The 14,564-nt window shown below is 39.5% G+C and overlaps 1 protein-coding gene across 1 annotated transcript in view; it reads left to right on the top strand.

The window, feature by feature from the left end:
* Positions 1-14,564, top strand: part of notch2 (notch receptor 2) — a 46,356-nt gene that overhangs the window by 691 nt on the left and 31,101 nt on the right. Inside the window, 1 exon segment of the mRNA XM_056378246.1 lies at positions 12,494-12,575. Within this exon segment, the coding sequence (XP_056234221.1) occupies positions 12,494-12,575 (82 nt within the window).

Genomic DNA, 14,564 nt, shown 5'->3' with positions numbered 1-14,564 from the left:
GTCTTGAAAAAGTCAGCTACTTTTTAAAAAAGCAAAAACTGTTCCTGGACGTAACATTTAGTGTAAAACCTATTGAAAGGCAGCATTGTTACCGTATTTTGTGGTGATTGCTTGGTTCCTTCTGCGTTTGTATAGGTATGGCCTTTTGTCCAAAACATACAACAGCTAACGTAACGTTATTCTGACATTACTATAACATTATTTTAGGGGTTCAGTGTATCCCTGTAAAACACTTTTAGTAATGGTATTCCGCAGTATTTTTTCTGTCAGTGTTATCTCTACTACCCAATTATGAAAACCAAAATACTCTCGAACTATATTCACATAATTAAAAGACTATAATTGATTGCTCACCCCCATAATGCCATTGAAACTGAAGTAACGTTGTGCTAAAGTCAGAGGATCAAGGTCTGATTAATGTGGATACTAAGGCCTACTAGTCTGAGCTCAGTCGCACCGCTGCCCAGATGTTGAAAAGCAAGAGAAAGAATTCAAAATGGACACTTGAACTTATTTAGCCTGTCATGCTGAATTAGAGGAGTAGACAGTGATGAAGGTCTGAATAAAATGTGGGTAATGGGGCAAATCTATACAATTATCTTGATAGTTAAATAGAGTCTGGGACTAACTGTCTTATTTTTTCCTCTTTATAAAACGATACACATGTGTTTTTTAACGCTACCACTCTTTTTGAACACCTGCCTCTCCTATATTTGGGTCAGTTGTCAAAACAAGTGCATTCTGTTTAAATATTCTTAAATGTGAAATAAGAAGGAATGAGTGGGTGTTAAAATTGAGAAATGTTTGAAATGACCTAGATGTATCTGGAGATTATCTTAATCACTGAAATGAGGCACTTGTACTGTACATTTGTCATATAATTGCTAGCAGTGTCTATGTGTATGTAACATGGCAAAGAAAGGGATGACTGGTTTCTATCTTTCTTTATTAAGCACAGGTTAGTGTCCACTAATTAGGGGTTCAGTAGCAGGTCCTAAATACATGTTTAGGCCATGGGTCAGCAGTGAAAAAGGAATTAGTCTGAAGAGTGAAAGCTTGTTGTGTATAAAAACAGGAAAAAGATATCTTTGGACATTATTACATTACACTACCAAACCTTAAAACGAATAAGAGAGTTGTTTGAGGAAGGTCTCTAGGACAACAGGTGGTGTGATTGTCAAATTGTAACCCAAATGTGCAGCATGTTGCTTGGCCAGGATAATTTCCAAAACAGCAAAATGTCATGAACAACATTGATTTCACTTAGACTATACACTTTTGTTTGTGTTTTCTAATATAGGTTATACTTGAGATTGAATGAAAAATATAATGAAATATAGAAAAGCATATGTTAAGAAACATGGGTACATTGAGCAGGGCAACGGCACAAAACAGCATTAAATGCCTCAGTTTGAGATAAGATAAACCAAAATATGTAATTTCCTTGAGATGAGAAATGTTTTAACTTACTTTGAACTGAGTTTAGTTGAGTTTACCACCAGTTGGATTCTCAGCTCATCTTGGTTGTAATATTTAATACCTGAAACTATATGTAGACCTTTCTGTCATGGTTAATATTATGAATTTTGGCGAAGATGTCTATTTCAAGGGTCAGGCCTTTATTTATTTGTAAATATAATTGTACTGAAAATCCTATGTGGTTTTTGCCTTAATTTGACTTTATTATGAAGTGATGTTTTACAGCATATATAATCATTACTGATGATATTGTTATGCTTTTTTAGCTATATTTTTCTCAGTGGCTGCTGTGAGAAATGTGTTGGAAGAAATAGCCAGTAGCATTTTTAGCCTTTATATAAGTCAATACGACCAGTAAATGGATTTAATCTCATATGATTTTTTCAACATGTTTTTTTTTAGCCTTTTAGTTCAGAGTTGACACATGCAGCCCTGCTATTCTTTCTCATGTTTTTTTTTCATGAACTATAGGTGAACAGAGAAGTTACACAAAAGAAGAAAAGACAAAGTAAAAGTGCTGCAGGCAGTGCAAGGAGAAGCACTGGAATGTTGTTGGTGTTTGACATTCCTCCCTCCCTCTCTGTTCAACCTCTCTCTCTCTCTCTCTCTCTCTCTCTCTCTCCTCTCTCTCTCTCTCTCTCTCTCTCTCTCTCTCTCTCTCACACCGTGATTTTCCTTTTCTCCCTCTTTCCATCCTCACCTATCCCTTTTTTTATGCTGGTGAGTGAATGTCCAAATAGTTGGGACACAGCACTTAGTCTGTAGCACTGAGGAACTGTGATCACAGCCTGTGATGTGTGCAAAGCGCAAGTGGCTTTCCATATGGCAGGATAGCATGGTAGAAGGTTTTGCTTACCTTGATGACAAGAGGGAGGTTGGGGGTTTACCCATATTGCAGTAAGTGCCTTATGTAGCCATATCACTGTGGATGTTTGCACCATGTGAAAATGCTTCATCAGCAAAACTGTGTGAAAATGTCTATGTCTTGCTTTGTAGACCATTTTCGATCGTATGGTAAGGAGTTGGCAGTCCTTTGCTAACTGCTGTGACAAATACAGCTGCACTTCCCATAGCTTCTTCACAGTAAAAGCCTGCCAGATGTTTGCTGTTTGAAGGTTTTTAATGTGAAGCAGCAGGTTTGAATTAGCACTATCTTAACTTCACAATTACAGCTGTAGTATGGCAAATGAGTTTGGGTTATAAAATGGCTGCAATCTGCTGAACATGAAAATCTCAAAGATGATGCTCTCTATCTCATCACCTGTATGACCGCACATGTTAAGCCAATCAGTTTAGTACATCACAGCTCAGTTGGTGTAATGGTGAACAGTTTGACCTTACTGCAAGCAGGACCACAATATTGCGGGCCACAACAATGATCGCCTGCTGTGATGCTGCAGTGGAAATATTTGTTCTAATCACAACTTTACATGCAACACCACAGCTAAAGCATGTTATTCCTGTGAAAAAGGCCACACTTGTCTGGTCTGTAGATAATAATGTCAGTGTTACAAAGCTCTGACTGCAAAGGGTGGTTGGTGACATATTCATTCATTAACTACTAATAACAACATACTTGAAGTACATTGGCATTTGTCAACAAGTTCCTCTGGTTTGATTTGCTAACTAAGCAAAAAATGTTGCTAGTGATTTGCATGTAGTGCTAATGTATGTGACTTCTTCCAAAATAAATACATACATAATTTAATCATAATTTTAATGCATATAATGGACAGTGAAGCCCATTTGTGTTGATGCAGGCACATTGTTACCACTTTCCTACAGTCCAGTGTTGTAGCTGAATGTCAATCTGATTCTTGAGGAAGCGTAGGTTTCATCTTTGTGGCACACGACTTAGTTTTACCCCCATGGTGTGGGCATGTGGATGGTTGCATATATTTGCTCAGTGCAAACAGCAGACAGCTGACATGCGTGTGTGTATCTATTTGCGTGTGTGTATGTATTGCATTGTGGATACAAACTGACAAAGGCCAGCAATTGTGCCCCCCATGGTTTACTTGCATCTGACCCAAGCTAGAGCCTGGTGTGAAATGTGATTTATCTGTGCCATGCTTCGCCCTGTGCTCTGAAGACAAAGCTATTTATTGAGTTGCCCACCACACTGCATTATTTACTGACCACCAGCTCTACCCACTGCCTTGTGGCTGTGTTATTAATATTGTTTAAGACATATTCTCTGTGACATCCTCCAGGCCTTCCCCTTGGTTTATTTCTTATCTCTTCTTGTCTGCTCGCTGCAGTCTCAGTAAGATAAATTTGTTCATAATATTTCACATTGCATTCAGTTCAGCCTTCTCTGCCCTATTGATTGATAGTGTAGTGTAGCCAGGCCTCCAAGTGTTTCTGTCCCATGCTTGTTGGTTGTAGTGGGAGAGTAACAAATAATGTGTGGAACTGTATGAATCATTGGGACTGTTCCCCAGATGTATGTGTCTTTATTTCCATCGATTTTTAAACTTATAGACCTACAGTGATTAAGGTCTTGAAATTGAAATGCATAGCAGACATGGTTAAGGTCATAGTTATGGTACTGTTACCATTTTGCTTCAGTGTGCTAATACAACACCCATACCTGCTTGACTAGTTTGCTCTCTGTGAGTTTAATCCTCACCCATTAGATAATTACCAGTCAAAATGTGAATGAAGCTAGGTGGATGTCCTGCATGAATCACATGCACTGTTACTATAGAAGGCGGTGATTGTGGATGTGAAGGTCGAGGGGATTACAGAGCGTTGTGTCTGCACTGTTGAACAGGTTAGCAAATTAACAGGGAATTACTGCGGCCTGCATTCCTTGGCCAGCACAGCCCCGTAATCCTGGAGACAGGCAGGCAGGGCGCATGGAGTAATGAACCAAGCAGGGCACATCAGGTAGGAGAAGGAGGGAAACTACACAGAAGAGTTTAGAAAGGAAATGCTTTGTAATAAATTACTGCAGTATTAATTTAGTTCTATGATATTTCTTTTTGTGTAATAACCAGTTGTTACCAGTATCTTTTTTATCAATCTCATTTCAATGGATATGAATGTGTTAAATAGAAGTTTTTAAATGTGGACAATGGACAATGATTTTACATTTTTTAGATGACATTTTAAATTTGAATTGAAAACTTTTCCTAGCATTGCAGATGATATCCTAGTAGTGCTGGATCACCTGTGCTGAATGATTTTAGGTGGGACACAGGATTAGCTAGTTAAAACCTACCTAGTTTAACAATAAAGATTGTCCAGTGCATAGAAAGAAATGGGCTGTGGCTAGTCCATTTGCTTCTACTAATTGTCACCCAGTCACAAACCTGTTGTCCTTAAAACTCTTCTCTGATTAACAATGACAGGGTTGTTTGTTTTGGAACAGCACTGTCACCTCACAGCAAGAAAGTTCTTTGTTCGAGCTTGCCAACTGGCTAGGACCCTTCTGCGTGGAGTGCATGTTTTCCCTGTGCCTGCGTAGGGTTTCCTCCAGTGCTCCAGTTTCCTCCCACAGTCCAAAAACTTGCAGGTCAGGTTAATTGGCGACTCTAAATTGCCCATAGTGTGAACATGAATAGTTGTCTGTTTCTATGTCTCAGCACTGTGATAGACTGGCGACTTGTCCAGGATCTACCCCACTGATGTGAGCTGGGATTGGTTTATGACCTCAAGGAAAAGTTGTATAGCTAATGGATGGATTGACTTTGCATATTTTGCCTGAGAGTCTGGAGAAAAAAACACCAGGGGAGGATATAGGGAGAAGCCTTTATGTTTGGATAAACCAGACTAGCAGAAATAATTTGTGATGGTTAACCACCCATGTATCTCAGTATGAGAAAAGAATTCTCATACTGAGGTATGAGTTCTTGTTGTTGGTCATTGTTGAATGCTAACAAATAAAACTGTATCAAAATGTGTCATAGCAAAGATATGAAATGTTTTAGAACATACACTGAAAAAAAACATTTGACTCAACTGGATCAAAGGGAGTTTGACTTTCTACCATGTGCTTCTGAATACATAATATCAAAACATATATTACGATAATGCAGTGACTATTATTAATGTTGTAACTGCAACCCATGTTATTTGGTAAAGTCAATTCCAAACACTGGAATATATTTAATCATAAAATACTCTAGTCTACAGTTCAACAATCTCAGAAAGTCACAAAAGTCCTGATTTGTTTTAACACAAAACAAAAAAGTTAAAAAGAAGAAAAGTCTGGATATGAATGATCCAGGGAAAGTCCCTACATTCTGCACTCTATGTTTCTGTCTGTCTCTTTCTTTCTCCCTTCAACAGCCACACACACACACTCACTCAGACACTCAGACATGCACATACACATACACCACACATACACGCCAGCAAGCCAGCAGTGTGTCCTGCTTTACCAAAACAGCTCAGCCCTGCCCCATACACTCAGCTTTAGATGAGACTCTCCCAACTTTTGTAAGTAATTACAACAGCGAGGCGACTGTCTCAGTTGGGAGGTCAGCAGAGTAATTACTGGGGCTGTCGCAATCAAGATTTTTGTCCTCCATCTTAGTCTCATTTTCATCAATTCAAACTACTGGCTCCTTTATTTCTCTTGTACTAGTCTGTGGTTCACTCATGCATTTCTCGTGAATATGTTCAGGAATAGGTTACTGTGTTTTAACCTCAGGCAGGGGTGTTTTTGAAAGCAGGTGTACCAGGAGTGCAATGGGTTACATTAAACAAAGGATCGGAAGTGGATCAAGTTTATACTGATACTGTTGCATTTAAAAATGATTATATCTGTCCTGATCAGGATCCAAGAGATCAGCTTGATACATCCCCAGTAATCGCACGCTTTTGTTGCTGCTGTTGGCACTGACCTGTTTCTTACTGTAAGTCACCACCCTTAAACTGAAGCTGACCAGGGAGACTAAAACCTTAAAGCCCGAGCTTAGCTCGTCTGCTTGGTTCCTCTGCTGTTTGTGTGGGCTAGCTTCCCTCAGGGTAATAGTGTTTAGTTTGAGCCTCGTCTCCCTCCTTCCATGCTGAGCAAAGGGTATTTTATTGCAAGTTACCATGACAACTCTTGGCTGGCTGGATATAGAGGCTTGTACAGCAATTCCAGGAAATGGGGTTACTTCCTTACTCAACACGAACAACTTCCTGCCCTCCGCTGTATGGATGTGTTCCAGGGCTCAGGGACACCCATTCGTGTGCAGTCTTTGTCTATAGTTTCAGAATTACTTCCCCATCTCAGTCCACAGCTATTAGCTCAAAGGCCTTCTATCACCCCCCCCCCCCCCCCCCCCCCCCCTCCTCTTTCTACTTCTTTGACAGTCTTTGTTTTTCTCATGACATGGCTGGATCCCTCTAGGGGACCCTCTGTGGTGTCAATGACAAAGCAGTGGCGAGTGCTGAGGGAGGATCCAGCGCAATGCCAGCTGAGCACAAACAACCAGACTACCCCTTTCATTTTTGTTCTGTCTAGACAATCAAAGGCTGTGATCTCTGTCTTCTCTTTCCTTAGAGCTTATTTACAACTAAAGATGTGTGTATTCAGTTTTTTTTTTCTATTTTTTCAGTTTTCCCAGGAAAAAGAGCAGATTTGTTGAAACTCATTTTTACATAGAATTTACCTCACCACACATCCAAAAGTAGTTGTGGTTGCTGTCGTTCTCACCTCTTTCAGTAGAGACAGCTCAATATATTTTTCTCATAAAAGAAAGTGAAAAGCTAAATGGAGAGAAAAACAGATGAACTGCTGATTATGCACAACAGTTTTTTGAAGTAGTAATCAAAACAAGACCACGGGTCTACAGCCATGCTAGCAGCTCTGTGAGTCTGTGCTTAGGCACAGCAGTGCATTAAGCTCTGATAATAGGTCTACTTGAAAGGACAGCTTTCACAATTCACCCCCTCAGAACTTGAATGTCTGTACCAAATGTAATGGCATTCTAAAGCTGTATTGATTAGTTGATTAACAGATTAGTTGTTTGAAGAAAGATAAACAGGAACTATTTTAATAATTAATTATTTTTGGAGCAAAAATGCCAAATATTTCATGGTTCCAGCAGGTCATGTGTTGGGATTTGCTGCTATTCTTAGTCTTACACAATTGAATATGATTGGATTTTGGATTTTGTCTAACAAAACATGTAATTTGATTATATCACTTTCATCGTTGGACTTTTTAAATTGTCTTTCTGGATCTTTGGAGACCAAATCAATAATTGATTAATTGAGGAAATAATCAACACATTAACTGATGATGAAGACAGTTGTTAGTTACAGCCTTATGGCAATCCATCGAATAGTTGACAAGGCATTTAAATATAAACCTAGTCAGGGGATCACCAAAATCATTTGAATTTATTCTTATCTTGATTTCATATAATAGTTGTCATTTGGTCTGGACCAAAGTGGTGGACAGACAAACTGACATTGCCATCCCTAGAGCCATGCAGCTTGTATGCCTTAAGCATGCCCCACCTGGATTTTTACTGGTTGTGACATCTGATTTTTATCTGTTTTCTAATATTCAAAAGAAACACAGATGCGACCTGTGGTGACTTTCAGATTTCCACACTTTAAGATGCGGTGGTGCCACTGATGATGATGATGCAAGCCAGCTGTGTAACAAACAATGACGGGCAGCCTCAACACTCTAATACACGGGAAACTAGAACTTGTCTGACGATGTTGAACCCTGGGGCTGGATTAGGTTATGTCAGGTGAACATTAGCTCATTGTTTACTGATACAGGGCAAATTTTATATTGTTCAAAGCTTGTGCTTATATATATTAATTTTTTTTTTAATAGAGTGCCAAGACAAATTTTTTACATTCTCAAGAGTTACAATCAGAATATTTTCTATCTGCCTCCCACTTGCAGGCATTGGCATTTTCTCTTGTATTTTAAGTAACAAGTCTCTTTTGATCTAACGTATTGTGCTGTCATCAACCAATGTGTTGATACAGAGTTGGCTGACATGCAACAAGGGCCCCCACCTGGAATCTAACAGGGGACCTTGTGGTTAGGTACACCCCAGACACTTGCTATTTTTATCCTCATGTTGGGGCTTTGTGTTGGAGTGGAGTGTATGACATAATGCTCTTTCTACAGTAGAATAACTCAAAGCAGGTACCATGACAACAAGGTCTTCTTGAAAAATCTGTTTCCATTAGCCTTTATCACATCTGCTGTTTTTTGATTTGCCACCTTCTTTTTTTTTCGTTTTGCTTTTTCTCTTTTTCTTTTTAGCAGCGTACTGAATAGCTTTCATTTGCCTCTCAGTAAATCTACATTACTGAAATTCACAGCAGATCAGGTTCTTCTTTTTTTTGTTAACATTTAAGTATCCATGTTAGGGCTGCCCCATAGTTGGCCAAACAGTTGTCAATGAGAAGAGTCTTAATCGAAAAGATTGCAGAAAAACTCCACAGGAACTGGCGACACTCAATCAGTCATAGATAGACATTGTTTACACCATGAAATTTCCTGCTTTCATATAAAAATCTTTGTCGGGTCAGCCCTGATGTATTTTTTTAAACATTTTATCTCTCTTTTGTTCTTTGTCTCAGCAGCATTTTGTTGTTTCAACACTGTTTGAAAAGTGTTCTACAAATAAGATTATGAATATTACAATGTTGAGGTAAGTGAGGGAAGTTTGAGAAGACAGTTCTGACATTTGTTTAGATCCAATGTTTTCATATTCCACATTATGGCATTTATACAGATATAAATTCCATCACTTGAGACTGCACACTCCTCTTCCCAGCCCCACTCAACTGCAGACACTATAAATCTCCTGCTCTCAACACACACGCACGCACACACACACACACACACACACACACACACACACACACACACACACACACACACACACACACACACACACACAAAAAGACTAAGGATTTTTGATCCGGAAGTGTCTAAATAATAGTAATCATCTGGTCAGGTAACTTCTCTGTGTTTCCTCTCAGTTCACACCATCTGGCTGTAGTTTCACTGTTGACTTTGTCGATCGGGTCTTATCAAGGCTCTCATTCCTGGGAAATTCTCCTGTCCATGGGTCATTGATAGTGAAGTGTGAGAACAGCTAGGTAGAGAGGATTCAATGCTGGTCATATGAGCTTGAGTTACAATACATCAGTCTGCCATTTTAATGTGTATTGAAATAGGGTTGTTCATAATTAACTGCTTAACCGTCAAGAGACAATAAGAATTTAAATTTATTTTATTTTAGTCTTTTAGGTTTAATTCCAGTCCGACTGCCCCTCTGCTCTTTTTTAATCACACGTTGTTGCTGTAAGTGAAGTGTTTGGTCTTAGTGGGTAGTGACCTGTAGCATCTCCCTGAGGGAAGGAGCTGGAAGAGATGATGAGCAGGATGATTTTCACCCTCTGTGGTCTGTTCCACAGGAAACTCAGAATCCAGTGGCATTGGCAGAGTCATGTTCATGTTCAAGAGTATTATTTGAGAGTCTGAGTGAGTTTATGGGATTTAAGGCAGAACTAAAGTCTATGAACAGAATTTGGCAACCTGAGAGGCAAATCTATATGGGTCCATCAGTGGAGAGGTGCAGGATTTCAGGTATTACAGAATGAGGCTCTCAAATGTGGCCACAGATGAGGGCAACTGGTCTGAAGTCATTCAGGCAGGTGATCTTTGTAGACTTACAGGTAAATTAGTGACGGTAGAGAGTTTAAATTGCTGTTCAGTCTCTTGAATGTAGTTCTCATCTCATCCGCCTGGATGTAGAGAGGGTGGTATTGGAGTGGGAGTAGGGGGGGTGGCTGGTGCCTAAACCCATTTAGATTTTGTGTGTGTGTGTGTGTGTGTGTGTGTGTGTGTGTGTGTGTGTGTGTGTGTGTGTGTGTGTGTGTGTGTGTGTGTGTGTGTGTGTGTGTGTGTGTGTGTGTGTGTGTGTGTGTGTGTGTGTGTGTGTTTTAAAGTGGCGTAATAGGAAGCGGGCTGTCCCAGATCTGGTAAGATCATTGCGTCTGGCATTACAACAGCATGTATGGGAAGCTCGTCAAACCAGGGTACGTCAGCGTCTTATTCCACTCTCTGCTCTTGGTCCTCTCCTCTGCTATCGTCTGCTATCTAGCCATAGTCTATGGTGCTGCCCTGATTTATTGTTCAGAAATCAATTTGATGGCTTTTTTATGATTTATCGAGTACCATATTAAACATGATTTTGCATTAAATGTGGTCTTAAATTAAACTAAAAGTGAAAGTTCTGCTATATCACAGGTCTGTGTGCATATGTGTGAATGTTTAGCATTGTGCTATTATATTTACCTGATTTACGTGTGCTGACTTGTAGCAAGTGTGCATGCTGTATGTCTGCTAAGTACAGAAATAGTCCCAAAATACCACAGTATATTGTATGATGTCTTGTAATGCAGCAGTAGTCTGATATCAACTCTCACTTTATTACAGTGGAGTGTCTATGCAAGTATGCACATAGAGACATGTGTGTGTGTGTGTGTGTGTGTGTGTGTGTGTGTGTGTGTGTGTGTGTGTGTGTGTGTGTGCGTGCTTTTTGGGATTAGGAATTTCACAGTGGTTTATGTATGATATCCCCATGTCTAATGGACTATGTCTGTCAGTCTGGCTCTAAGGCATTAGTCTGCCCTCACTCTCTGATCAGACCAGTTCAGAAACTAGACCTTGAATGTTTAGCACTTGATAATGAACTATGTGTGTAAAACTTTGAACACCACAAAATTGTGTTAAGGAAGGTTTATAATGGTTAATGTGTCTACTTAAGGACTCCTAAGATAGAGTGACACTGTGATTAATCTAGGTGCAGGAAGTAACACCACTGCTGCGCACACTTCCTGTATTGCAATGACTGTTTTGTAAAGACATTGTTGGCGTTTCTTCGAAATCAGCTGACCTACCCTCAGTTCTGTAAAAAGAGCGCTGATCTGCAGAGTGGGGATACATCACACAACCACTTAAACATGTGAGACTATAAATTAAACAAAATGTAAATGTAGCAGCATTTGTATAAACGGTGCCAATGATTTACTGGAGTTTTGCTTAATTAATCACTTACACTTAACAGTGGCTCCCTTCATTTGGCTACCATATCACATTGATAAATAAAGACTGAGAACACCACACTTCTGTTCAGCATGTTGGGCTGGTATGGTGTGCGTGAAGACCACTTGAGCCATGTGTCTCTGGTGGTTTGAAAGCTGTACAAAGGCTGATGTGTCTGGCTATGAGTATCTCACTGGCAGGGAGATAGTTGGGCTTTGTTGTCTTCGTCAAGGCTCATTTCTGTCTGCCTGCCCATCCGGCCGCCCTGTGACCACTGGCTGATTCCAGGGTGGCTTTGCATAGTTGGCTAGATAGGTGGTGGGCCCTCTGCATTATCTCTCTGTAGTGATGAGGGGAAGGAGGAGATACCTTTAGACAATGTAGAGGGTTCCCCTCAGAGGGGTGAGAAGGGCACGTGGGGGGTATCTTACCACCTCTGCTAACCAATTTTCTGGGGGAAACCCTGAATGACTTTTGAACAGTGCCAGCTTTGAAATTTAGCAACAAGGCTAAAGCTACCCAGCTAATTTAAATAGGTCATTTATTTGACATGCATAAAAATAGTTTTTTATTTTTAGGCACATGAATCCAGAGGACATCACCATTATGGTGTCTATGTATGTCTGTGTCTAGACACAGCAAGTCTAGACCAAGACATGATGGAAACTTCATACCATTATACTTGGTTCTCCAAGTGGATAACCAACTGACTGCTCACAATATACAAATATTTGCATTTTAATGAGGAAACTGACGTTCCTGAAACTACTAGAACCCCTAATTGTTTTAAGTTGTGAAGACTGTCTTTAGTATGTGAAGACAAACATTTTTGAATCTGTAAATGAATGGCTTAATTAGCTTAGTTAGCAATACCAATGACATATGTAATAAAATAGCCACATTTATACACACAAATATTGACATCTAGCCGATGAAGTGCCTCTTTGATTGTCCACTCTCTAACCCATCTCTTGTCTTTTGCAGCTCTGCAATGTATGGATGATAAGGCACCTTGTGTGAACAACGCCACATGTCTGACCTTTGCCAATGGCACTGAATACTGCAGGTAAGATTGACTGGCCAAGACTAACATGCTTTTCAGTTAAACTCATGCTGTCATCCCAACACTACAACAAAAATATGAACACAGTAATAGAAACAGCTCATAAGGGGATTGTTGGATGTGAAAGCCAGTACAGAAATAGGTTTTTTAGATCAACCCCAGCTTGTCCATGGGACCATAAGGTTTTGCTCAGGCATGAAAGGGGGAATAAAAGACTGCTCTGTCTGACAAAGTAAACCAGTACTGGGAACAATACCAATACACACATTTCCACCTCCAAGATCTTATTCATGAGATTTTGGGGGTTTTGTTACAAACTCTCTTGTTGCTTTAGAATTGATAGCTCTAGTCGTTGCCAACATATTTTATTGTCAATTGATTTGTTGTTGCTGGGGGATGTCAAGAAAATGACAAGACATTTTTATTAACCCGCTCATTGTAACCGATAAGAAAAAATTATAATTAACTTGACTGACTGAATCAAAATGACAAGTAGGGTATTAATTGTTACCACACATGTTAGTGATACCTTTTGTTCCTTGGCACATGCCACGTTGTTATGGAAACATATAAATTGTAAATAATCTGTAAGTAAGCCTCCTCTACTACCAGTGGTGCAATCAGACCATTAGGGAAAAGATCTGTATTGTAAAGGAGAGCAGGGGCCTCTGTGATGTATGCCTTCCACTTTCTGACAGCTTAGCCTAGTTTGTAATTAAGACTGAGCTATCTTTATAATTGTGTTGCCACTCCCAAGCCAAATTCCCAACGAAAATACACACATAGCTGGTTCATGAACCTGATCATATTTCATCGAATGTGATGTGAATCACACTGCATGTCTGTTCCCAGAGTTTTTGGAATTACAAAATTCTGCTGCCTCTGTAAAAAGGGAAGGCGGAAACGATACTTCATAATTAGTGTTTGACTTTCCCTCTGTCGAGTTGAAGGTCAAATAGTGCAGGTGCAAAGAGGTTCATTTTGTGTAGTATAAGTATGTGTGAGTGCGTGTGTACATTTGAGAGTCCTGTAGACTCTTGGTAATCTTTTATTGAGAGTCAACTATTGTATTAGATTAAACAGAAGATCTTAATGTCAACTCTTAAACATACAGACAACCAGTTAAGTGAGGCTTGTATGGGTGTGATGTGATGTGATGTGGTCTTGCTGCATCTAGTTAGTTAGAAGCTGCATTTTTAACTAATGTGATGCAGGTGATGGCTGTGTGGTTTAGGCCAGTAATAAAGATAAAATAAAACATAGGCTAGGGTGAATATATTAACGTTCTCTAAAGATGAGCAGTCTGTTTTCAATTTTGGAGATATTTGTGAGGTTGAGGAAATACAGTTGGATTATCTTGGTTAGATGAGTCCAAACAACAGGACCGGATCAAAAATCACTCCCAAATTCAGAGCTGTGTTTTTAATATGGGCTGACAGGCATACAGTACCAGTATAACAGTGCTTTATGACAATACTTACTGGCATGTGTCTCCGAAACAACGCTCACAACATTTGCAGCACTTTAAGGCTTGACCACATCCTATTAGGTTTTATTTTTATTATGTTGTTTTTATTACTTTTACTATAATTTAATTGCGATTATAGATAATATTACATGTAATAATTTTTGTGTATTATTACTAGGGAACTAGTTATTCTTCATTTTTAAGGGGTTTCTGACTATTAGATCTCTCTTCTATTTAGTCTCACTCTTTCTCAGCCAGGCTGTCTCCATTGCTGACGAGTAAGTCAGTATTTGTTTCTCTGAATTAATGATATTGATGATAAAAGAAAAACAGTAGCGAGCCCTCTTGCCCTGGAGACACACAGAGTCTCCCATTTTAGAAAAGTCAGCTGACAGAGCACAGGCCTACTGTTAGACTGATTAAGTAGTTGTTCAGTTTTTTCTGCCATCCACAGGCAAACACGAACAACACACACGCGCATAAACACCACACACTCATACACACATTTGTGCACACAAATGCAC

Source organism: Seriola aureovittata, chromosome 6 (genome assembly GCF_021018895.1).
Source record: "Seriola aureovittata isolate HTS-2021-v1 ecotype China chromosome 6, ASM2101889v1, whole genome shotgun sequence".
NCBI lineage: Eukaryota > Metazoa > Chordata > Actinopteri > Carangiformes > Carangidae > Seriola > Seriola aureovittata.
This window is presented reverse-complemented; position numbering and strand designations above follow the sequence as displayed.